Source organism: Poeciliopsis prolifica, unplaced genomic scaffold (genome assembly GCF_027474105.1).
Source record: "Poeciliopsis prolifica strain line A6 unplaced genomic scaffold, Auburn_PproV2 SCAFFOLD039, whole genome shotgun sequence".
Taxonomy (NCBI): Eukaryota; Metazoa; Chordata; class Actinopteri; order Cyprinodontiformes; family Poeciliidae; genus Poeciliopsis; species Poeciliopsis prolifica.
Genome location: NW_026562414.1, coordinates 2652689 through 2679527, shown reverse-complemented (window position 1 = coordinate 2679527; position 26839 = coordinate 2652689). Strand labels below are relative to the sequence as shown.

The 26839-nt window shown below is 35.4% G+C and overlaps 2 protein-coding genes across 2 annotated transcripts in view; one reads left to right on the top strand and one right to left on the bottom strand.

Moving 5' to 3' along the window:
• Positions 1-18179, top strand: part of rgs6 (regulator of G protein signaling 6) — an 83188-nt gene extending 65009 nt beyond the window's left edge. The window contains exons 4-18 of the mRNA XM_055054155.1: positions 2008-2058; positions 2727-2833; positions 3930-3981; positions 5243-5307; positions 5424-5500; positions 6076-6157; positions 6279-6353; positions 6747-6848; positions 6972-7033; positions 7553-7663; positions 9097-9222; positions 13779-13965; positions 15047-15136; positions 15711-15764; positions 16475-18179. Coding sequence (XP_054910130.1) covers positions 2008-2058; positions 2727-2833; positions 3930-3981; positions 5243-5307; positions 5424-5500; positions 6076-6157; positions 6279-6353; positions 6747-6848; positions 6972-7033; positions 7553-7663; positions 9097-9222; positions 13779-13965; positions 15047-15136; positions 15711-15764; positions 16475-16525 — 1292 coding nt within the window. The 3' untranslated portion in view covers positions 16526-18179. The remainder of the gene's footprint in view (positions 1-2007; positions 2059-2726; positions 2834-3929; positions 3982-5242; positions 5308-5423; positions 5501-6075; positions 6158-6278; positions 6354-6746; positions 6849-6971; positions 7034-7552; positions 7664-9096; positions 9223-13778; positions 13966-15046; positions 15137-15710; positions 15765-16474) is intronic.
• Positions 18180-20077: 1898 nt separating this feature from the next.
• lama2 (laminin, alpha 2) overlaps positions 20078-26839 on the bottom strand; it is a 147705-nt gene continuing 140943 nt past the window's right edge. Inside the window, exons 64-73 of the mRNA XM_055054154.1 lie at positions 25048-25160; positions 23037-23130; positions 22764-22859; positions 22493-22573; positions 22322-22399; positions 22159-22237; positions 21946-22077; positions 21689-21819; positions 20948-21167; positions 20078-20863 (exon numbers count right to left, since the gene is read on the bottom strand). Of these exons, the coding sequence (XP_054910129.1) occupies positions 20703-20863; positions 20948-21167; positions 21689-21819; positions 21946-22077; positions 22159-22237; positions 22322-22399; positions 22493-22573; positions 22764-22859; positions 23037-23130; positions 25048-25160 (1185 nt within the window). The 3' untranslated portion in view covers positions 20078-20702. The remainder of the gene's footprint in view (positions 20864-20947; positions 21168-21688; positions 21820-21945; positions 22078-22158; positions 22238-22321; positions 22400-22492; positions 22574-22763; positions 22860-23036; positions 23131-25047; positions 25161-26839) is intronic.

Genomic DNA, 26839 nt, shown 5'->3' with positions numbered 1-26839 from the left:
AGCTTGAAAGCTTTGAGGAAACCCCTTTTTCTCTTTTCATTCCACTGTAAATTGTCAGAAGGAACATTTTCAGTGGGTCGTCATCAAAACGACTTCTAGTCATAAAACTGTTCTTTTTTTGAAATATGGCTTTTCCAACAAAGCTCACAAGTCAGCTGTGAACCTGCAAGTAAGCCAAATTCTTCAACTCCAGAAAACTGTAGAAATGGAGTGAATACTTTTTTGCACACTAACATAAATTAAGCAAACGTTTATAAATGTTATGTTAATTATAAAAAAAATTATGAAATAGAACATTTTGGAGCCACTCAGTTTTACCTTCCTAATCCTCCTTGAAATGCTTTCTGAGTTGCTAATGAATTAATTGGACATGATTGAGATTTTGCATTACCTTTATTGAAAATATCTCAAATGATTAACCTGTGTCTAGAAGATGATTATTTAAAACACCTGCTAGAGGAATTTGTCCCAGAACTTGACAAGCTACACTTACATTTTCACTTCTGTGAAAGAAACACACATATGATCTTTATGTATCTTTGGAGCCAAAGTGGCGGCGCTGTCAAAGTTGAAAATTTACTACCCCAGTTAAAGAAGAGTAGATGGGAAATAAACTGAAGCCAGTTTGGTTTCCTGTTTGGAACTGAATGTTGAAGATGATTTTCAAACAAAATATGCTAAAAGTTTCTGCTGTTATGTTTTTTGAAATGTGAAAATCAGTTTGGTTTTGATAAAGATATCAAAATGCAAGTAGCTGCTGACACAAACATTTACCCAGATAGAAGTCATATTGTTGAATAACGTGATAAAACATCTTTTTGACTTGGAGATTTTCCAGAAGTATTCAATTTTGATCTTATATTTACAAGATTGATTATATAATGAGTGCTGAGATGATGAGACAAAGAGATGGGCTGTAGCAGACGTCTATCTAAAACGTTTATTTATTCATGAACGCACAAACAGAAGAGAATAGGAGTGGGTTCAACTAAGGAAACTAAAAATGACCGTCTCAACTGTAACAACAAAAAAGAAGATGTTTAGATGAGTCACACCATTTCACTTTAGTTACATTTCATTCTGGTGATGTGAAAGCTCTGCACCTACTACACAGCAAAATATCTGCATAGCTGAAGAGAAGGTGGGAGGACAACATGTAATTAAGTGTTTGGGAAAGAAACTGTAAGAGCAGGAATGGAATGAGTAATGTCCTCCTACTATGAAAGGACCCTTAAGCAAGGCAATCAACCTTCATCTGCTTCAGTGCTGTCAGAGTGTTGCTGGTTAAAATCTGTAAATACAGTTTAAAATCAGATATAAAAGACACCACAAGCTTGTTGAACTGTGATAGGGATCTACCTTGTATGTAGGATGTATTTGGAAATTGCAGGAATGATGCATTGTGGGAGGCTGTGAAGCATTTTAAACAAACAATGGAAACGAAGAGAAGCCTTTAACATTTCCCTGTTTTCTGTGCCATTGTCTCAATGCAAGATGTATTACCCAATATGCCTGTGAGCTAAGTATGTCAATAAACACGATAACCACAGCAGTGGATGAATGTGTAGAGAAGAAGTTGAAACGTTTGCATCTGGTGCCTTAGCATGGGAAACTAATGAATGATGGGGAATTAAATGGCATCTCATTCAGGCATCTCATTGCAGGGAAGCAAAAATGAGATAATTCTCTCCGGGAGAAACAAAAAGGATTTTCAGGGTTTAGGTTTGTCTAGGTGAGGTATCCACATTACAACATATTGATCTTCTATGCATGACATTTTAAGGAATTATTTCTGCTTTTCTTAACATGTTAACAGCATCATTCATCTTTTTATAGATTTGTCTTCTTCTGAAATTGGTTTAGGGATATTACAAAACTCCCAAAAGTAGCCAAAGTCAAATGTATTTATTTAAGCTCCTTTTTGTATTTTCTTTTGCGTTTTAGAAAAATTCTTTTAAAATTATTTGTAATTATGCAAATCACATTGTTTTAAATGTTCTTATGCAGGTGCAGATATAGTACAATGGCTGATGAAGAATTTGTCCATAGAGGATCCAGGTAGGCTCAAAAAACAATATTTGTGTTAATAGTCAAATACTTCAAATTTGAAATGTCTAAAATAAACAAATGAATGTTTGTAGGATCTTTTTGTAGCTTAAATTACATAAGTAGTTTTGTCTTTAGATTATGGAGTTTTACATAGGAATAGTTTTTTCCAAGTTTGCATAATTTTGGAAAAGGACAAAGTATGGCAGATATTTGTATTTCTCACTTTATTCCCTATTCAATAGATGCTTTGTCTTCTCGGTAGTAATGTATTCATAATGCATTTATTTTTTGTGCTTCAAAATTGCTTGAAAGAAAAGGGGAAATTAATACAAAATTGAGAAATGTCATCATTAAAATGCATACAAACCCTGAAGTGAAGAGTTTAACATTATTTAGTGATAACGGCCTGATCCAGGAAAGTAATGATGATGATTTTTTGTTTAATTGACCATAGCTTTGTTTAATAAGTCTGTTTCAACCAGGACACCCCAGAGCAGAAAGCTAAAACAACTCCTTTGTTAGATGCCAGGAATCTGACTCTTATTTTAAGCTATAGCTGTTAATGACTGTTCAGATTTTTCTATTTTAACTTTGTGCTCACTAAGAGATCACCACCTTTGTAGATTTTGCCTCAGATCCAAAGGCACAGTTTGATTAGTACTCTTTATTTTTTTCAGCGGAGGCCATGCACATCGGGAGTCTGATTGCAGCTCAGGGATACTTTTTTCCCATCTCTGATCATGTCCTGTGCCTCAAAGATGATGGAACTTTATACCGCTTCCAGGTGAGCAGGAAGATCAATTATGCAAAGAAAATACGAGAGCAAAAAGGAAATGTGCCTAACCTCAACAATAAGGTCATTGTTCATAGAAAACGTAACAAGATAAGAGAACCAGGAGAACAAAAAGAGGGCAAAAATATTGTTTTACATCTGATGCTGTGTAGATGTACTCTCATATTAATCGATGGTCACTTTATTCACCAGTTGCTTCAGCCAGGCCCAAAAAAGGTTTTGTGTCTTTATTTGCTATATTAAAGACACATCATATCATAATTTATTGAATAAGACTGTCTGGAAATCACATGTAAGTTTTGGCTGAGCTTCTGAGTTTTTTTTTTTTTTTTTTTTTTTTTTTTTTTCAAATGAATCGAACAATAATTTCCATTTGAAGTTGAACTTTTTTCATGGATTTTGATTCATCCATCCCAGATGGCAGAGGCAATAAAATCCCGAATCCCGTTTTTTTTTTTCTTGAGTTTTATGATACAAAAGGGAAGTAACTTGTGTATGTCCTCAATTATAAACCTGCATGAGGTAAGATCAGAGTTATCTCTGTGTAGCATGTTCTTTGTTCCTGTAGAGCTTTGTTGAAAACAGGAGCAGCAGTTTAATTAAAGCAGACAGCAGTGCACTGCGGTGCTTTGACCTTCATTCTTGTCTTTCAAAGTGAAGTGGAGAAGCAGCCAGTGTTAGAAGAGGCCAAAAACGTTAATAAACGACTTCAATACAGATTGAAGTCAAGCAAACAAGCCACAAGACAAAGAACCACATATTAAAAAAATCAAGATACAAGACTCACAGTCTCACCCTGAAAAGATATTCACAAATCTTTTATACAAACATGTCAATGTTATTCATCAGGATTTTTTTTACACAACACACGGTAGTGGATGCACATACTTAAGTTAGTTCTACCCGTTATTCTTCACACCATATTGGCCCAGATATAATTTTTTTTGTGTCTTTTATATCTGATTATTGTATGATGTTACAGTAAAAAAAAAAAAGATAAAGGTGAGTGTCATCTCTTTGGTTTTCCCAATATTTGTGGATTGTCTCAATGCAGGATAACTGATTTTCTTTTATTGTTTTGCTTTAGGCGCCGTATTTCTGGCCATCCAATTGTTGGGAGCCTGAGAACACAGATTATGGTAAGAATTGCTTTAAATTGCAATGAATTTCAATTTGATGTTTTTTGCGCAAACTTGTAATGCTGCTTTCTTGGCATAACCTTTTTAAAGATGTGACAAAAAGGCTATATTGCTAGAAAAAGAACTGGTTACATTAAATAATTCAAACGTTCTTCAAATATTTACTTCAGTTGGATGTCTAAATGCTTCAGATTCACTGCTTTTAATAAATGAGATCTGATTCCTGCACACTACAGGAGATTATCTCAAACCATAGTTCAGTTTTAATTTGATATGTTGTGCATTATCTTTAATTTAAACAGGTATAAGCCTGAAAGAATTGACCAAAGAAGACAATCCCAAGATACTTTACTTTTAAATGTTGCTGCACCACTTTGTAAATTTACACTGGAATATTTTTAAATGTTTGAAAGATATGGTGGAGACAGAAGACATGATCAATTAGGGTTTTATTTTAACGAAGTACTTCTTTAAATTGGGAATTTAATGCTGATATTCTGCTGATGCAGTTTGTCCTGATTATTATGCAAACACGTAACTTCATTAGACGTTAAGCTTCAAATGGAATGAGTTTGATTCTCACAGGATGCCATCATTTCTCTATGATCAGCAGTTAGAGCAGAACTACTTCTGCCTACTAAACAATCCTCACTTCCTCACATTCCTCTTACATAGACTCTACATAGTTGCACAGTGCTAAAAAATATTCATAGCATTGGACTTTTACATTTTGCCACTTAATAATCATAACTTCAATGTACTGTATTGGTTTTTATATGTGATGGAGCAGCACAAAGTAGTACTTCATATGTACAATTGATAGATGTAGTACCAATATCTATCAATTTCTTGGTATCGGTAAAAATGTATATATAATTCAGACAGAATAAAAGTTTTCCAACTTAGTTTGTTTTACTATAAATTATTCATTAGCAAATCTGAGTGTAAATACAAATGCTTACTGGAAAACACTGAGACATGGCCAGCACTTCTGTGTTTTGATGAGGACCAATAATCAATCCCTTTCCACCACCATGTCACATGTTTCATGGCTTTGATTGAGGGTTTAAGTTTTTAGAGTATCTTCATAATCTAATAATCTTAAAAATCATCAAACACCTTCACACTGATAATTCTCTGCACATCTACTTGTGAGAAAAGTGTAGCCATGAGTCTACACTGATAAGACGACACACATGAGCTGGAGGATTATAGATACGTTCTACTGATAAATTCCTGTTTTTAAACCCTCTTTTCTCAGCTATCTACCTGTGCAAGAGGACCATGCAGAATAAGACGAGGCTGGAGCTGGCAGATTATGAGGCAGTAAGTGCAGAAATGCTCTTTTAAGTTACAACTATTTAGTTTTGAGCAACCTATAGACAGGTGGGCTTGGCCCCTCATAGAGTTTGAATCTTGGTTTTATTATTTTTTCCCAACAGGAGAACTTAGCCAGACTACAGAGGGCCTTTGCAAGAAAGTGGGAGTTTATCTACATGCAGGCTGAAGCGCAGGTCAAGTAAGTTTTGTCACCAAGTCAGCACATGAATGTAACATGCATGAACTTTAGATATTCTCCCAAGTTGTCCCAAAGGTCGTACAATTTGACAGATTTGATCAAATAATTATAAACTGTATTCTCTTTAAATATAACTAAGAAACAATTTTTAAACAAGCACTGGAAATATTCCACACATCAATAAGGCAATGATAGTAACTTTGCAAAAGGATTCCTATGGATTGAAAGACGTTAGAGCAGCACACCACTTATTTATTCAACCTATATTTGCATCTCTTGATTGCAAATGTTTAGATTTAAGCACACAGTGAGTATTCATAACTATAGTATGTGGAAAAGAAAAGTGGTCTTTCTGAAACCCTGTGTTGTTTACTTTAGTAATTGTACAGGAAACAATACAGTAATGCTGTTTTTTAACTTACACAATTTTCATTTTCAAAAACTAAAACTATTTCAAATAATTCTTATTCTTGCCACTATTCCTCTTCCATATCCTTGAGTTCTGACTTGAATCTTTGATGGAATGAGGATAAGATGGAAGTTTTGTTTCCCACTGTGTCTCGTCTCACTTGCAGGATCGACAGAAAAAAGGATAAAACTGAGAGGAAGATCCTTGACAGCCAGGAGAGAGCCTTCTGGGACGTCCACAGACCAGTGGTGAATCTTTATTTGACCAACTTATCCATTATCTACAGACTCCAATTACAATCATTACACAGGTGCTGAATGTACTACCCGTATTGACAGAAAAAAATATTTTATGTTCATTTTCCTTCAGCCTGGATGTGTTAACACCACAGAAATGGACATAAGGAAATGCAGACGTATGAAGAATCCTCATCGAGTTAAGAAGGTATGAAGTAAAGAGTCTTCACATACAAATACGTCTGATAAATTCTAGTTTAATTGTAGTTCTTTGCATGTGCCTCTCTCTACGTTGAGGAGTCACACCCTGTGGCCAAAAATCATTTGCTGTATTTTGATATTTTTTCAGAAATCAAGGCTGTTTGGTCGTGCAATTCAAACTGAACTCGAATCAGACGGTGCATAAGTAGATTTTTGATGTTCTTTCTGCTTTTTAGCAAAAGTGCATCCATCTTTAAATTCTCAAGGAAAATGCACCAAAGGTTGTGCTAATCCAAGGCGGCATAAATGTGAACCATATCCCACTAGCAATGTGAGGATACTCAAGTGCACATTTAATCAAATAACCTGCTTAGCTGTCTTTTTTTCTTATATGATCCAGTCAGTGTACGGTGTGGTGGAGGAGGGAACACAGTCACAGAGTCCAATACACACTTCGTTACATCACTGCCGAAAAGGGACGAAAGAGGACGTAGAAAAAGAGGTAAGAATGGTGTCGATGACATAATGTATACACCTTTATCCTGCGTGAAACAGTAACACAAACCAGAGAAACATCTTATTTATTCATCATGCAAATAAATAAATAGATTTTTTTTCTTTACAGATCTTATTTCTGAACACCCAGCTAGACCGTCACTGTTTGAAAATGTCCAAAGTTGCTGAAAGGTAAAGAAATGTACACCTCACAGACAAAATGAAAACAGATATTAGAGAGATAAGCCAGGTTCTGCACAGTTTCAGCTTTTCTCAGTAGGGAGTCTGTTTTAGTAATTTTTTCTTTGTTTTTTTTCTCAATGAATATTTGCATTCATTGAGCATATGCTCCTTTCTTCTGTTACAACAGGAATGGAGATCATTCAAAATGTTGATGCTCCAGCTCATCCTTTGGTGGCTGCAGTTATGTGCAATAAAAAGAAGGAGAAAATAAACCTTTAGAAGTGTTTATAACACTTGTGTGATAAAAGTTAGAGACTGCTACTACATCTCTAATGGTTCTACTTCTGCTTCCATTCACAATTTAAGACTTTTTAAAGAAGGAGTTCAAGATTTGATTTTAGTATCTTGCCAAATATGACACAACATAACATAGTAGGATTTATGTTTTGTTCCTGCGGTTTAGTAACTGTATCAGTGTTTTATTATCTCATCTTTTTGCATTAATCCTTGTGTGTTTTTGTATACCAGCCTGATGACCTACACAGAGCAGTTCATAGAGTACGACCCATTTATAACCACACCAGAACCATCTAATCCTTGGACCAATGATGACCCCACTCTCTGGGACCTGGAGATGAGGTACCAAAGCAGAAACATCAGTTTTTTTTTTTTATTAAAATCATTTAAAATTCACAGAAACTCAGAAAAAAAAGTTTAATACATCTGTATATTTTATATCCAGATGTTTCACTTTAGAGTTCTTAAGGGGGACCAAAAGAATTGAAACCAAACTTTTTTTTTTTTATTACAAATAACTCAAAATGAATTAGATAGGGCTCCTAATACTAAAAAGTGACTTGTAACTATTTCTTAATTCATAACATTCAAACCATTTCACACATGTTTGGTTTCTGAGTCAAACTGAAAGGAAGAAAGGAAGACAAAATCAGAAGAATTTAAATTCAATATTTAGTGCCCACCCTATTGCAGAAACCCAGGTAAAGGCACAAAGCCTTTGTTTGAAATTATGCATTTGTGTGCCTCTTTTACCACTGTAAACATTTGATGAATTTACAGCACCTGTAAAGCAAATGTACAATAATTTTTTATGTTACATTTTTGCTTTTTCAATTAATCAAAGGTTATTGGTGTATTTTATTGAACATGTTTGAATTGCAGGATAAAGGGGAGGTGAAAACTTCTGATTGACACTTAATAAAAATGTCCTTTGTAGTTGAAGAATGCCACATTGGAGTAATTGATGACTATCTACAGCAGAATAGGAATAAATCAGAGTACAGAGTTTGTTCTGTATAGAAAAGTGCAGCCATGAATAGCACAATACCTATTGTCCAAGAATAGCATTAGATAAACTAGTGAATCTCAGACTTGAAATAAAATGCACTCAATTTACTGTCTCCAAATATACTAATGACAACTGAATTTAGCCAATGACTGTTGCAACAGGTAATTTTTTACAACCTGTGTTCAATTCAGACTCTCTTGTTTAAATTGTCTAATTGTTACGTCATCATTTCTTCAGTTTGATTTATCAACTATGTTGCCTTCTGTTCCAGAAACTCACATAGCCATGTGATGCTACTGATAGTTTGCTGAATTATTAATGAGAGACACAGGAAATGCAGCGGGTGAACATTACTTTGAACAAGTTGAACTGTGCTCTGAACTTCTGGCCTCACTGAATAATGAAGGAATTAATTAGAGTAGACCCATAATCACGAAGCCTAATGCATCTTAATAATTCATCCAAATTGATTAAAATTCGGCACAGAAGGATATGTTCCATGTAGAAATCTAAGCAATGTGATTTCTGATTAAAACTGTCATATGGAGCTTTGCAGTGACTATTATGCCACCTTTGTCACAATACAGGCATGCATTTTTTTTTAATGGATTTTTTTCTGGTGTTTAACAGAAAACCCAAGACTCAACCTTTTCTTTCAGATATCTTCTTCTGTACCCCACTTTATTATTAATCTTTTTTTTTTTAAAGATGGGTAAAGTCTTTAAACTATTTTCATTTTCTCTCCTCCTTTTCTCGTCTCTCCTAGCAAAGAACCGAGTCAGCAGAGGGTAAAGAAGTGGGGTTTCTCCCTGGAGGAGGCTCTGAAGGATCCAGCAGGACAGGATCTGTTCCTCAAGTTCCTAGAATCAGAGTTTAGCTCAGAAAACCTGAGGTGAGTCAAAACAGAAACTTGTTTCAATCAGTCTTACAACCAGTCTTTTTTCTATTTAATCATAACAAGTTGTTGAAAGACATGAACCTAAATGTGCAAAAGAAACATATAATTTCAAAGTTATATCATTGATTTAACATTTCCATTTACGCTTATGTACAATCATTTCTTTTTCCTGTAAGTAAATATAATTTTCTGATGTTGGTAAGGAATGTGAGGCCCAGCTTTATTCACAAAAGTAATTTAGTTGAGCTTTATCATGATTAAATATTAATAATTTGCAAATCAAGGCAGTAATTGAAGTTATTGAGCCATTCATACACTATGTTTCTCAGACACTATGTCGATAATAGTTTGCTTTTGCTTTGATTGGATCATAATCTTGAAAGATAAAATTTTGTCACGCTTCAGGTATGAGAGAAGGAGTCTTACATTTGATTTGATTACATTTAGAGTTATCTATGATTAATTTACTGAGTTTACAGTAGAAGTTGCTTGTATTGACATACTGTTTTGTTTAGATGACCAATGGTTGTGCCATTTGTTAAAATGTTCTCATAACATTGCTATGTCTGACCTTGGTGTGAACACATTCTTGGTACAATGAATAATTGTCTTGAGTTCTCAATTGTGAATAATCGTCATTGCATTCTTCTGTATTTAAAAATAAACGTGGCAGAGATCACTGTCTCTGCTGACATCCACCTCTCTAAAAACTCTGGAGCTCCAAACAACTCAGCTTCGATGGTGCTTATCTCGTCATCTAAAGAGCAGCTCCTTGCTGCTTTCCTGCTGAAGTACAGGGGAAGCACTGAAGTAGAGCTCATTTTTTCATACTGTTTTTGCACATTGACATGGCATTAAGATTATTTTTTTCATTGCACATTCATTAACCTCCACGTTAATGAATGTGTTAATTTTAGAGTAGCTGTTTATTGATTTGCAGAGAAAATATTAAATTCATCCTTCATTTAGAAATAAAGATTTACACACAATATAATGTTTCGCCTTTCATGCTCACAGCAGCAATAAATGTTTGTGTTCTTGTACTGTTAGTTGGAGGGAAGGAGTGGTAGAGATGGACTACTCCAGTTGAGGATGTTGATGCCTCTGAGCCTGATAAAACACAGAAATGCACACACAGCAAGACGGAGAGGAGCGATATAGACCTGTTCAACCATCAGCCGTCCCACAAGAATTCACACTCCAGTCTCTAAACCCTTAATTGTGTTTGGTTTTATGAGGGAGCTTTTGGAGCATTTCTAGAGAAACTGAGAGTGAATCAGAAAAGTAGACCCTAGAGGTGTTTCTCTCTATATTGCTGAGGCAGTCCACAGATCAATAGAGAGAAAAAAAAATATTAGAGCTAGTCAAATATTAGAGCTAGTCTAAAAATATTAGAGCTAGCTGTATGGCTTTGAGATACAGCAGTTGATAAACTGTCTTAATTGCTTGGAAGTTTGTGTATTTATTTTTTTTTTTTTTTGAAAAAATATGTTCAAAACACATTTGTTCTCATGAGCATTCTTAGTTTTTCTTCTTTTTTTTTTGAACAAGCTAATGGAAATATAATGTTCTCTTGTGATGTTCAATTTACTGCTGTACCACTGCTTTTAGCTTGAGGTTAGTGAAGATTTGCAAAACGTTATCCAAAACTCTTTAATCAAAGACAACTTGTAAGAGTATCATTAACAAGATGCAGTAGCCAGTATCTGCGACTGATTTTTATTTTTCATTTTTCATAAAGTTCTGAACTGCCCATATAAACTTGAGCAAACTTCAATTTGTCTTTATGAACCATAACATAGATCTAAGAACTGAATTGAAAACCTTTTTTCTAGCCTTCCTGTTGCAAGCAATCCTTCAAATAGTAGTGTATTCATGTTTTAAAATGGAGACAAAATCATTGTAAAGTTCACATTTTGAGCTCTCAGTGACATTGTACAGTAGATGTTCTGGTGAACTGCCAAGAAGCCACTCCCCTCTTGTTGCTTCTTTGTGCTCTGCCTGCTACAGATGAGAACCAGGTGGAGTCAATCTCCTGGCAATTGGAAAAGTATTTTAGGTGTGGCTGACCTCTCACTCTTGTTTGAGAGAGTGGCACAGCATGTGTGACAAACAGTGCTGATCACATGCAAGAAACAAACTGTGCAAATCTTTAAAAAACTGTGAAGGACAGCCGGTAAGCTCCTAATACTGTTTTACATGGACTTTAACTTTTGATTGTTTTCATGAGAAAAAAAAAAGGAAATGTATATATATTTATATGCACTTGGTGTTTATTAGTTAAAGCAGAACATATTGATAGAAAATGTTAATTTATTATACTGTAGAATTAAATGATTTAAATCAGTGGAAATGTATTTTGAGTTTTCACAGTGTATTTGTCCTGTTGAGTTCACGATGTAATTTAGATGTTTCTATTTCTTTTGAGGGTTTTCACCTGTATGATTGGAGCATCATATAAAAATAAATATAACTAAAATGAAGACTCCTTGAGTGAACCCCAGTTATATTTCACAAAAAAGATCATCCTTTTCAAGTTGGGAATGCACAGTGAAATCAAACCAGGAGAAACTTGACAGTAGAAATTAGTACAGCTGGCATTACAAAAACTGAAATTTCCATGTCTTAAAAGACATTACAGATCCTTACCTTAACACTGAGTGGTCTGAAAGGCTGCTAGTGTTTCAGAATCTAGTATGTTAAGCTCAAAGTGATATAACAGAGCAACTAACCATTGTTCAAGCTTATCTTCTAAAAATCTCACTTTCTTGCAGCCAGACAGGAAGACAGGCATGTTTTGACGTGATACGGTATAGTTTCCTTAAATCTTTATCCTTCCTCTGGCTTCATATTAAGCCAGTTTTATTGCAGCAGGACTCGGAGAAAAAATACCTTTATTTCAAGATGGCTTGACTGTCAAGCATCTCTTTCATGTCTTCAGGTTGCTAAAACGTTGCTGCTTGTATTTTAACTGGTACACAGACATGAGCACAGCTCACTTGTCATGTCCTCATTTCACTGGCTTCCTTTATATTACAGAATTAATTTCAAAGTCCTTAGATCATCTGACCAGCTGCTTTTAGTTTTTCCGAAAACAACCAGGTGGAAATTGAGAAGAAATTGATTTTTTGTTGTTGTTGTGGCTTCTTATTAGCCATTGAATATTAGATGGGCATCTTCACTTCCTGTTTATAAGTCTCTTATGAAATACATATTTTTTACACAGCTTTTTTGACCCAGTTTTTTATTGTCTTTGATGTGGTTTTATGTTTTGATTTTGATTTTTTGGTTTGTCTTTGCTTTTTACAGCACTGATTTTTTTTGAAAATGTGCTTTATAAATAAGATGTATTTGAATTACACATCTCTTTGATACTAATAGCTAAATTTGAGTCTTTATACTGCAGTATCATCCAGACTAAAGAGTTATGTTGGTAGCTTTTGGGGCTTTTTCATGTGGTGCATTTACCAATATAAAATAATTCATTTTGTAATTCTCATCAAGCTTCAAAGTGGCTGACCAGAGATCTGCAAATTGTTTTCAAGCATTTCTAAGTATATTCTAAATTAAATACATCACAAAATTTCAAAGCAAAAGGCCTAAAGCAAATTAAGACAGAAATTCTATTAGAATTACATTTTAATGCTTGGTAACACTTTTTTTGTGGCTAAAACCAATGCGACTGTCAAAAACATGACATAACACATATGATGAACATGAATGACTCTTCATAAATGTTCATAAACTGTTGTCATTTGATAAATAATGCAAAGATGCACTAAAAGTTAATTGAAAGTGTCATGCTCATGTTTATGACAGTGCTATACATACCCCTTCAAATAGTCTTGTCAAATGCTTTCATATAACTTGTTTTCCACTTTTTTCACCTGACCAATATGTCTGGTCGCAGCAGCAGCTCTAAAGCCTAAAACACACAATAAACACCAATCACCTAAATGAAAGCGATGTAGACCAGTTTCAAGATGTAATATAAAAGTGCTCCAGACAGGACAAACTCACAAAGCGCGTTAAAGTACATTCAGAGCCCGGCAGGAGTTTAAAACGACTTTCTGAGCTTCGGTTCAGAGAAAGGCGTTAAATGAATAAAGTTCAACACAACGACCAGATGAAGAGGCAAAGGCCGATAATGACAAGTGAATGCCGAGTAAGACAAAGTGTTAAGTTGCTCACCCTTGAAATGTTCAAATTGCTACTCAACAAACACAAAGGCAAAAACAAGGACGCTCATAAATCACTTGAAACATTTGTTTAGTTCACATGTGAGGTTTAAACGTTTCATTTGTTCAGATTTGAAGTATGGGACTTTTATGACTTATAGCAACCAGTCACTTCAGGAATAAATACAGATTGTTAATTCAAGGAAAAAAACTTTACTTTTGACTAAAGTAAAGTTTCTTCTTTTCCCCTTGGTCTTGAGTTTGGGTTTTAAAAAAGTACAAACTTGTTCAACATCGATCAAAAGCAGCTTTAAGATAAAATAAATGAACTTGACCAAATGTCCTCTTTGTCTTTTGTGATTTGCATTGTAGGTTCTGGTTAGCAGTGCAGGGTCTGAAGAAGGTCCCCCAGCAGGATGTTGCGCAGAGAGTGCAAGACATCTGGGCGGAGTTTCTGGCAGAGGGAGCACCCAGCTCCATCAACCTGGACTCGCATAGCTATGAAATCACCAGCCAGAACCTGAAAGACCCTGGACGCTATAGCTATGAGGATGCCCAGGTAGGAAGAAAACTTGAAAAACACACAGACATTGATTCAGACGTGAGGCTGGAGATTTGAAAACCACTCAGATAAGATCTAAAAATTATTTAATAGTTTGCAACAAGACAACAGTGACTAAAAACAAGAGGTTCTTTTGGGTTATCTTGAAAATTTAGTCACTGCATTGAAGCACCAAAGGTTTAATTCCCAATTGTCTGCTAATACACCAGGATGTTTTCTGGCTTCCTGAAGCCTAGTGGTAGTTTGAAGGAAGCTGATTTTGGAAGTGGCACATTTACCAAATAAATAAAACAAATATAATGCAAACAAGGTGCATTACTCAATGTAAATATTTTAAAGTGAGCTTCATTCATGTTCATGTGCAGCACTCTGCACACGAATGAGGAAAACTCATCAAGCCAATTGATCCACTGATAGTTGAGACCGAGTTCTTCTGTATACTTTCAAAAATCAAAGAATGAGAATGTCAATTTGTAACTTTTCAGCATGTCTGGTACAGCAGACTTTACATTTGACAATATTGAGCAGTGCCTCTGGACTCATTTATATAAAAAAAATATTTCAAATAGGACAAAAGTGGATCTGAAAGGACTTATGAACGTAATGGCTTTTGTAGACTGTAATTTTTAAAAAATATATTCAAGTGATTCATGTCAGATGTGTTTTCAAAAGGTACTTGATGCAACATTGTCTGCCTGATTTGTCTATCTTACATGCTTCACCAGAGTTAATAAATTTCAGTTTGTATTGTGCAGTCATTTCTAGAGAACATGCCTTTCTGAGAAATGGGTGAACCACTGAGTGTGGGGAGAGATATATGAGCTTGTCTATCAAATTTAATTTCATGCTACAGATATATAAAGAAAGACTTTAATAAAGAAAAGGTTTGCCCTACTGCTTTCTTGGCAGTGCACTGAAACCTTCTTCACCCTGCAGAAATCCTGTTTAAATTTATCTTCTGACTTGCCCAGTTTGTTTCTTGTTTAGGTATTTGCTCAGTCATACTGCGGTTTATTACCCACACCAGAGTTTGTGGTAAAGATAATGTTCTTTCATTCTCTGTTTCCTTTTTTTTTAGGACCACATTTATAAACTGATGAAAAGTGACAGCTATCCACGTTTCCTCCGCTCCAATGTCTACCAGGATCTGCTAATGGCAAGGAAGAAAGTGAGTGTTTGTCATCTGTGTATGGGTCATTTGTTTAGCTTGCAGCGCCTTGCAAACATTTGTCGTGTTATAAATTCATTTGCATTAACCTCCTTTATCCTGACACCTAAAATCCAGTGCAGCTGAATGCTGTCAGACATCACCTAATTAGTAATTATTTATTTTCAGTTCTTTGAAGACCTTCAAAGACACGCCATCCCCATTAAAGGAAAAAAACAAATGGTGATGGCAGCATTTGGGATATTTTTCTTCAGCAAGTACAGGGAAGCAAAATACAGCCACATACAAGGAAATAATGAAAAAACATTTTAAAGACTAGCAACTAAGGAGCGGCCAGAACTGGATTGGTTTAGGTCAATGTGTAAAGTCCAAATGATAGTCGTATTAATGCTCCGTCCACTCTGAGCAACATCCTCACCCACTAGATATTTAAAACTGTAGCTGCTCTTTCAGTGAAAGGTGGCTCCACAGCAAATTGACTCGGGTGGGCTAAATAACGCGTCATATGTTTTTGGTAATAAATTTGAAAATCATGAATGCTATTTTTTTTTTCCTACTTTCTATGATCCGGTAGCCTGAAACAGAGCAGGGACGACGCACCTCCCTGGAGAAGTTCACTCGCAGTGTGGTAAGAGTCTTATTGCCTCTCCTGAAACTTAATTAAAAACAAACCAATGAGTTGCACTTTACGCTGCTGCTGCTGCTGTAACTTTCAGTGAGAAGTAAATAATGTGTTTATGTGTAAACTATAAAGGAGAAGAGTTAGTGTTTTTGTTATACTGAGGTAAAACATTAAGCAGATAAATTTATCATATTTGCTGATATTTAAAACAACACAATGGAGTTTTACCTGAAGATGTTTTGATTTAGTAATTTGTTCCTTATAACTGGGGGCCTTTTAGCTGAAAGGATTTGACATTAGCTGACTTGCTTGTGGCACTAATTGGTTTGTCCAGAAGTGTCACTAACCTCCTTTATACTATAAAGAGTCATTATTAAGAATACTGAGAGGATATTACAAATAAATTTAACAAATAACATTTAAGAGTAAAAAATTATTAAGGGATTGATACGTTTTGCATTGGAGCCCCTATGAGGCTAATATTTCACTCTAAACTTCAAGAGTTTGTGAAATAATAAATCGAAGTATTTTTGCAACAATCAATTCTATTTTCAATAAAGTCCTGAATTAGTCCTTTGACCTTTCATCAGAACCTTTGTGTTTACTCCCATCACCTCATGTCTGATACATCAAAACAAAAAACAAACAGTGGGATTCTGTAAGTGTCAAATAGTTTATAAGGCACTGCGTTTCTCTTCCTCTCCCTCTGTACCCAGGGAAAATCGCTGACAGGAAAACGACTCACAGGCCTCATGCAGTCATCCTGACAAGATCTGGATTCGGAGTAGGAGGAATCGTACCCAAAGCAGACGCTTACAGTTGAAAAGCTTTAGGAACAGGACACTTGTGTGTGTGTGTGTAGCATTGGGAGGCTAGTGAAGGTGCCAAACAATCCTAGAACTGCTGAAATGGAAACCCAACATGTCTAGATGGCACCTCAGATAAAGTGAAGAGGACCCAACAGCATGCAATAAGTCAGCAGATTTGGCACAAAGGGAGGTGCTGCTATGGTATAGATGATTCACAGTGACTCTGCTTTGGAGGATTTTGTTCAGAAGCTTGTATCGAACAAGACTTGGCGATTTTTCTCTGACTACATTCATTTTATCATGGTAGCTGAAGAGGTTAATGCTTTACTGTCAGTGATATTTACGTGGAATGCTCGAATGCTTTGACTGATGTCAAAATGAGACTTAGATTTTCGCTGTAGCTTGGTGTTTTATCTCACTTCACTAGGATGTAAAAAGGGAAAGCGGAATGACGGGTTTACAGTAATCAACACTTGAAAACAATGACAGGTAGAGTAGTGCATCAACATGCTAGTAAACGCTGAAAAACTTTAGTGAATGTTTCCTTGACTATGGAACAAAAAGTAGAAATTTAAAATGTGTCCTGCTTGTAATTTAAGCAAAGGATACGCCAATACTGGTTACCATTATTTTAACAGTCTTAAGAATCATAATTACCTCCATGTTGGTCAGTTATAGCAAAGACCACAAATATCAATTATATGCTGTGTAAAAATACATTTTGTAATATACTTAGGGTGGACCCTTTTTTAACAAGCAGCTGTTGTTTTTATCCTCTGATTCTAAGTAGAGAAATTCAATATAACAAAACTAATTACCAGTTATATGAAGTAGCATTTCATCCCTTCTATATACTGTATGCTGCAGCAGCGTATACATGGCTGACTTTAAAGCAGGACCAGATTATGCACTGAGTCAATCTTCATACAGTTTCAGTCTGCAGTTTAAATCTTCTCATTCCCATAAGTGACACATTTCTGGCTTTTAAGGATTTATTTTTTCAATGGATGAAATGATACATCAAACAGCCAGTATATACTTAAAAGACTCATAATATCATAAATAGAACTGTTTCTATTTTTCTTAATCCATGCAGTATCAAAAGTATACAGTCCCACCCATATTTGGTTATATGTCCAACAACAAGTTTGGCAAATTTCTGCCTGGATATTTGACCACTCTTCATGGTAGAGTTCATTTGAATTTGTTGGTTTCTGTGCCCAGACTTGACTTTCAAGTGTAATCCACAAACTTTCCCAACTATCCCAAAAGGCACACCGAAACAGATTGCGATGAATAAATTTTGCAAACTAAGCTTTTTGAAAGATTTAGATGTCAAATCTGTTGAAAATTTGCGGACTCCGTGTACAGATAGGTCCGTGCTGGGAAATCAACCAGTTTCAATGAGTTCTACCAATTCTGGAAGCAGTCATTAAAAATTCAGTCAGAGATATGTCAGAAGCTTGGTGGTGTACATAAATATTTATTTGAACCTATAGTTATAACTTTGATCTTGTGTGGATTAAATCATCTCCTATGACAAAATCTAACCTGTGCATCCAGTTCTTCACTGAAGTTGTGTGTCCTGTAATACTTCAATGCTGAAAAGTTCAAATTATCAATTAAAAGCCAAAATTAACATTCCTCCATATGTTAAGTGACCGGAACTGGACACAGAGGTTTTAATGAATGAAAGTCAAAAGGTGACTGACTTTGCCTTATTTTTCTCTAGTCTTTAGATTTTTGACAACTTTTCCACCTGCTCACCTTTCATGGAGTAAAATGTTTCCCATAGCAGTAGATGCCACGCAAACCCAAGCAGTGCAGTGAGGTATTAAATTAACAAAAAATAAATAAATAAATGCCCTTGCTAAGGGCTTAAGGTATTTTACAATTTTCTTACACACTTAAAAAAATGCCCAAAAGATCACTTTATTGGCTTTATTGAGGAAACTTAATTTTCCAATTATCTGGCCTACTTGAGCAGTGACTGACGACTCATGGTCCAAACTGAGGGTTTCATAGTAGCTGAGAGGAATGAAAATGCTTACCTATACCCGGAAAAGTTCTATTCCTCGGATAATTAAACTTTGCACACTTTTAATACATGTGTACTAAAAGCCCAGTATTGAAACTAAACATCTATTCATTCACTGCTTACTTGTCAGTTTAAAAGCATTCCAGAAGCTCAAACAGCTGTGTTACTGTAAACCAGTTCTGTGGATAGATTGTATGCTTTCTTCTGTCTTCTAAACATTCCACCTCAAGAAGCCACAGCCGAAATTTGTGGGCTGATGTCTTACCATCTTTTCATCCAATGTAAAGAGGACCATGATAATAAACAGGAATGCACAATTAAGATGGATATTGAAATCTTCTTTAATTGTTCCAGATACTAATTTATTGGAGTATCCAGGTAAAGACAGCAGTAAGTATTTGGCTTTCAACTATAGTCTATGCTTTGCTTTTGCAGAAGGTACATACTGCCCTCTGCTGCATTTGACCTGCAAGTGCAGGTAAATGTCAAGGTTTTTGTTACTAGGATAACAAATGTAAAAATCACAACTTCAATGTTATGCAAGACTTAGGAACATTGAATGTCATTTAAAGTCAATGTTATCACCTGTCCAAAGGTGAGAAGTCAATAATTCTTAACACAAGGCTGTTTGAGGTCTGACTGTTTTTCTGTGAATCAATTAATCTGCTTCATCCAGTTCAGGTAGAAGGACTAACTCTGTCCAGGCCTCCCATGAGTGAAAGGTGGGAAACAAGTTGAATGTGCAATTTCCACGCACATGGCAGGTGAGGTTTGGTCACACTGAACTATTGATAGGTTCACTAGTATAGAAATTCCTATACTATTTTTATGTCGTATCTTGTAAAAGGAGCGCATACTGCTTTTGCACATTTTGTCAAGTTAGAACTGCAGATGTCTAGCTATTGTTTGAGCATTTCTGTGAAAACCTGATACAAATGTCTATGCAAACACCATTTTGCAACAGCTGTCCATATGGGCTCTGCACATCTAGACACTGAAAGTTTTACTCCAGTCTTTGCAAAAGGGTTCAGTCCCAATCAGAATATATTATCAATGAACTACATTGATAATATCTTTCCATTGATTCTTAATTAGATTTGGATCTCAATGTTGCATAGGTCATTCAAACAAAATCTTTTGAGATAGACTATTTGTTTTCAACACCACCACCAATTTAGTGTTTGCTGTCTCCAAGCAGTTACTTTCTTTTTGATACTCTTCAGTAAAGACTTTAATTGTGGTCTGAACAACAGATAAAGTTGATGTAGGCCTCTTATAGCTTCTCATTATTTCACTCTTTGCCTATCTACATTTGCAGTTGAGTCACTAAACAGATTTTATTTCTAATCTTCTTGTCACTGCCTTGTCTGCTGTGTTCCTTGGTTTTCATGACACTTTTTGTTCACATATGACTTCTACTTCATACAGTAATTAAATTACACTGGAGTTTTCAGAATAAGTTGTTTCGGAAGGCAATTGGTGGCACTACTTTATTTAAAGTTAACAGCTGAATACAAACCCAAGTTTTCTGATTTTATTGGTAAAACATTCTTAAAGCCATGCATGGTTTTTCTTCCTCTTCACAATTATGTTTAGCTTTGTGTTGGTTTCACAGACAGGAACGATTAAAGATTTTGTGGAAAAATGTTTTCTGTGAAGCCTTCAATTTTACTATAGTCTAACCATGAAATCCAAGCTACTAAATTCCAGTAACCTTACATAGTTCCTAATCTCACTCTAGGGGTGTCTTAGCAGTGTATCTTGCGTCATTATCATGTTAGTATTGGGGATCAAATGCTGACATGCAAAGAATTGTTCAAGCTTACTTAATCTCAAGTAGAGAGGCACAAAACGTTCATATAATTTGACTAAGCAACATTACTTATTTCAAAGTGTGGATTTTCACCCATAACATTGCAATATAGGATTCTGATGCCAATAGAAATGACGCATAGGATAAATGCTTGTTGAACTCAAAGATTAAACAGCTTTTGGTTCTTTAAAGCATTAAGTTCACTGCAGATCTGTGTTTGAAACTGGGCTGTTCAGACTATTTCCCTTTCATTGTTGAAACTGGTTTATAGGATTAGGGTTGCGTTAGGCAGCTCCGGCGGGACAGGATAGTGGCTGGACTCCTTTAATCTCCAGGGCCTTGTTGAACTGAACATCCATGGTCTTGGATGCCTTAGTGATCTTCAGGTTCTTCATACAACCTCTGAAGGATGAGCGGGTAGAAAGAGCTGCCTGGCGAACTCCAGCTAGGAAAAATGTGTTCTCAGGTAAGTGAAGTACATTAGAAATGCTGGCATCTTCACTGAATTATTTTTAGGAAGCTGCCATACCAGGATATCCTCCAACATAGATGGGATCGTTGGTATCGCAGGTGTTAGAGCGAGCGTTGGGAGACTGTGCTTGGCTCTTTGCTCCATCCACCACCAGCTCCAGCCGGTGGCGAATCTTGTTGGCAGTAACGCTGTGCCACTGGCCATCACAGAAGCTCCTGCCTTCAGGCACATGCTTTGCAGTGATTCGGCCAGCTCCGTTGTCGACATGGAAAAGGAGCTAAATGAAAGGGAAATTGAAGGAATCAGGAAGGTTAGTGTAAATTTCAGCATCCAAAATCCATATAATTTTTGTCTGAGATGGTTGTTTTGTTAAAATAACAGTCAACTATGATCTTCCACATATAGAAATTGTTGCCATGTGTTATTTTAAGTTGTAAAAGTGAAGAAATATGTCAGATGAATACACATTGTCAAAAGTATAAATCTGTTGGTTCCACAAACTAATTTGTTTAAGAAAAAAAAACAACCTAAAAAGAGAAAGCTCCTTTAACCTGTAGTTTTGTAAAGCCACATTATGCTGCTTAATAATTGCTTAATAATTTAAATAGAGTATGTTTTAGTTTTTTGAGCATAAATAGGCCTTTAGTGTACTCGACACCAGTAGCATTTCAGTGTGTTGAAATGGGATGCTATGTTAGGTTTTTCTAGCTAGCATTTAATTCACAGCTTTTAAATCTTCATTACAAGTATTCACAGAAAACATAATTTAATTTACATTTTACAGGATCGTGACTCTACCTTGCCATCGACAATCTCCAAACCAAGTCCATCATTGGCTTGGTTACTAACTGCCAAAAGGACTCCGCTGGTTTTGCTGGTTCGAAACTCAAATGCAATCGACACATCCAGACCCACCCTATAGGAGGAAACTAGATGGAAAGAAATAACTTGCATTATGTGTTTTTTGTTTTGTTTTTTTAATAAAGCACAGGTGAATTATTTCAATCCAGCATCTTAATGACCAAGTTTTATTGAAGTGAACAGAGTGAACTCACCAGCTTTCAGATAGCCAGTGCCATCGAAATAGGTTCCTGTTTCAGTTGATACAAAACACCTTCCAACCATGTAACTGGAGGTTGGTGCAGCCATGTCCAGTTTAAAGTCCTCAGTAAGCACTTCAGTACGACCTACAAAGGGAGGAAGACATGATATATGTTTCAGAAATTCACAGATAAAGTGTGGTAAGAAAAATATGCTTTAGTCCATACCGGTTACAGCTGACTTGGTGCTCACAGGACTTCCACCCATAGTGAAGTTACGGATGCACCCATTGATACTGTAGAGAATCTGAGGGCAGAAAATTTAAGAGATGAAAACATTCTTTCTGAATTGCACTTATGTCTGTTTATTGTCTAAGCAATAAGTCCTCACTGGGCCGATTCTCTTGGTTGTGTAGTTCTGCGGTAATCCACCAACATAAACTTTTCCAACCACATCTAAAAGGTCCGCCTGGTAAAAAGAAAATCATTCATTTTATTATTGATGGCTTGATTCCATGCAGTAATGTGCATTTACCTTTCTTCTGTGAAACAGTGGGCTTACCGTTTTTGGACTGAACATCTGTTTCATGTATCGACCCTCAACTGCTAGCACTCCTCTCTGCTTAGTGCGCTGCACACGGATCTAACAGGACAGTTTAAATATTTAAACTACATATTAGATGTATATTCAAGTTAAAGTGGTTTTCTGGGAATGTCTGAGAAACCTCACTCCAGGATTTTCAGTTCTTAGATTTACAGCAATATTATACATTCATCTTTGCCCTGTTCATTATTACATTATAACAATAACAATAATAAAGGAGGGCTTTTACCTTGTGCCAGTTACCATCATTAATAGAGAAAGGAACACAATCAGAGATGTTTCCATGACCAAGATCAAATCCAAGACAGGCTTGTCCCTCCTTGATCTATAAGCAGAGATTGATAATAAAGTTAGTGGACATAAGAAAAGTATTTAGTTTAGTCTTTCTGCATTGTCTATCATTGAAAGGGTGATTGATTATGTTCTCAATGCAATTAGAACAGGTGAGATTGAGTCAATGAGGAATCAAAGGAGCTTTTATGAGAGTACAAAGCAGACATACCTGTATGGAAACAAAATCTGCATGGTTTATTCTTGCCATGTAGAGCACAAGACCAGAAAGCTCCTTGGTCCTCAACTCGAACTCCAAAATCAACCTGAGACAAACAAGCATGCACATTTTTTCAAGATGCACCTTGGCAATCATGATAAAATTGTTTTTGTATATTGGAGTGACTGTCTCATTATAAAAATGTTATTTACATACAATTAGTAGTTTCAATATGTTTTCGTTTTGTATCGTAAAGTAGGGGTGGGTGGTGGGATTGTAATAGATTATAAAGGCTTAAAATTGATCTAGTAGATCAGAGATGGTGGTAGAATCTGTCTGATGGTTTTCTATGACTTTGCTCACAACTGTTTATCCTTCATTAGTTTAAACTACATTTAGACATTATGCATGAAGCAGTTACTAATTTTATGTGACGTTTACACAGAGAATTTCTCATGAAATAGTAAAAAAATAAAAATTACACATTCAACTGTGAAGATGCAAAAATGTTTCTTTACTTTTAACTCATGTTTTGGTATAGCAGAGTAAAAATATATAGTTTTATATAAATCTTGAAAATGTTCATCATTTCAAACATTTTGTCAAATGTTGAACAGTTTTGAAAAATTATAAGAAAAAATATGATCAGATTTTTTCACAAACTAAAATCTAAGAAAATTGCTCAGTGGATGAAACAAAAAACAGGCTAATGCTGGAAAATAACCCCAAACACACAGTCAGTTACAATTAAATGCTTTTGCTCAATGGTGTTCAACTTCAGCCATTATCCTGCATGATTTAGATCTTCCCCTGGTTCAACACACCTGAATATAATCAATGGTTCATTACCAGGCCTTTGCAGAATTTGATCATACTCTCAGGATGTTATTCAGCCATTAATTCAGCTGTGTAGAATTTATTTCCTGTAATGAATGGGCCCAACTTTAATTGAATTGCTCTTCATGATTAATAGTTTTCTGAATCTAAATCTGCATTGTAGCAGGGGCACATCTAAAATATGCTGGAATATCCCAGTTTAGATTAGAGCATAGTCATGTTAGTAACCAGTTATGTGATTTTTTATTTTTATTTTGAATACAATTCTTTCGAAACTGTAAAAGTAGCAGGGAATCATAATACATTAATGCTGTAAGATTTTATATTTCCAGATTTTGGCACAATTTTCCATCGAAAATAGATATAGTGGATATCATAAAATATATGCATTCATGAAACACCTGCAATAGCCAAAATGTGATTTCAAATATATTTAGATATATGAATGCAAGGTTATATGAAAACAGTGTATTTGATTATTGGAATGTACTTAAATTATGGTATTTTATTGGTTAATTTACAATTAAAAGATTTATGCATTGTTTTTCAACATTTCTTCTCAAAAATATGAGTGCCTGCCACACTTAGATTTTTATTTATAAAATACTAAATTTTGAAAACCTTTGTACTTTTTGTATTTTCACTTCTGTGGGACTTTTAAATGAAGATCCACAGAGAATCAAGTTTGTGGCTACAAAGTTCAAACGGTTTAATATACTTAAGAGGTTGCATAATATTAGGCAAGTTGCACATTTTCAAAAGACAGAAGCAACAGGTTTGACACGGACGTAGATGCAATTTCCTAGATTCATATTACAAAAAAAAAAAAATACATGAACTCCTGCTTTGCCCCTAGATTCCAGGTTTATATTTTTTCTGTTTCCACCATAAATGCACACCATTACAAGGAGTGCAATGTATATATCAGTCAGCTTGCTCACTACTTCAAGATTTGAGACTGGTGAGCATTTATGTGTTTGTGGGAATTTCATCCTGTCAAAAGTATCACTCACTCTGCACCAAGGTTCTCCAGGTACTGGAAACTGTGTTCTGGAAAGTTTAACCAGAACACAGTTCTGTATGGTTTACTACCTCCATAACGAGCCACACTGTTTCCTGCCATGTTAGAGCAGTAAAAGACTGCAAACAGGAAATCAAATACAAGACACTGAAATTAAAGACTTACCTCTCTCTGACTTTGGTGTCATCAAAGGCGAAGCTCATGTGACTGTTTCTGGTCAGTCCAAACTGATATGCCTTTTCAAGCGACGTCGGGGCCACAGCTGATGCACACGAGTCCTGGAGATTGGACATAACATGGCAGCTCCACTGACAGGGTCTCACAACACTGCTCCCATTTCCTCCTGTCAACAGGAGCCTTAACACCCAGGTTCAACACTTGCCAATCACTCTAATTGGGTCCCTGTTTCTGATATGGGAGCAAATGAGGCATTGGTAGATCACTATGGGCTATAAAGCAGCTTTTCATATAACTGCAAATAGTTACTGACTTATGTCTGAGTTCATATTGTAGATTTATAATTGTTTATATATGTACACACAATTACTCAAACAAAAGTAATCATCCTGAGCTTCACATTACAATTGGCATCCTGAATAGTAATGATACTTCCGATTTTAAGAACTTACTTTTTTAATCAAGTAAATTTAGTTTTCTAATAAATTAAGCAAATTTCTTCTATTTCCTGAACAGAAACATTTTAAATATACTTGTTGAAGTTTAGTTTTTTGTCCCAGATTGCAGTTCCGCTCTTATCCACAAGGTGTCATTGTTGTAATTTTCTAATCAACCTTCCACTTCCTTTTAGTCTCTGTCTAATTTGTTCAATCTTGTTTGCAAATTTTATTTTGTCTGGAACTGTCACCACTTTTGAACTTTAATTAAAATTTTCTCTCAGGAGCAAAATTTAACTTTGACTATTTTTCTTTGTATCTTTAAAGTTTTTATTTTCAAAACATTTTCTCCCCATAATTGGGCTTTTCTCTAATACCAAGGGTTTATTTCTTTTCCCTTTTCTAAGTATTTTACAATTTACTATTTAATCATGTCTGCCTTTTCTTCACATTTTACTCTGACTGTTGCTCTTCTTTTAGTTCCTCTGACAACGTTTGCAGGTCGACCACTCTTACGTTCTCTTAATGCTTAAGTGTACATTTTCCATTTCTGCTGCAATTGAGAAACTTAAACATGGACTCCCTTGTTTTGCTGAATCCTATACCATCTCCACTTCATATGCTCTCATATTTTTCTTCCTCCACCATTACCCCAGTGTTATTTCTCCCTTCTCATTTTCAGTTTCTGCCCACTTCTTCACTGTGTCTGTTATCATTTCCATATTCTTTCTTTCATGCTCTCTCATCCTTATATTCACCAGAAATCTTCTAATTTCGCTTCTGTTACTCAATTTCTGTTAAGTACCAACAGCTTCCTTTCTGTTCTCACTTGTTTTTCCTTTCCTTTCAGGGAATCTTCCATTTTTATTTTACTGGTAAAAATTAAAAATTGTCAAAATCTCATACTTTACTAGGATTTTTTTTTTTCTTATCAAAAAACTTGGTGTGCATTCAGCTTAATTGCCAATACTTTGCTGCTACTATAAGTCTTTTTGGGATATATCTCTACCAGTTTTGCACATCCAGATGCAGTTTTTAATAGCAACAAGCTGTTCCATGTGAGCTATGTATATTTGCAGCTCCTCCAGAGTTGCCATTGGTAGAATGGCAGCCATTCTACCAATTATTTGATTAAGCCTTCCCTTCCTGACCTGACAATTGAAAATGATGAATATATCTTTGGAAATTTGCAGCTATTTCACACATTTTACATTTTCAGATGGCGGGTTGAACCGTCCTCTGTGAGGATGTTGCTCACATATTTATTCCTAAAATGTCAAAATCTAACAAATATCTGAAATGTCTCCTTATCAGAGCAAATTGGACTAAATACACATCCACGC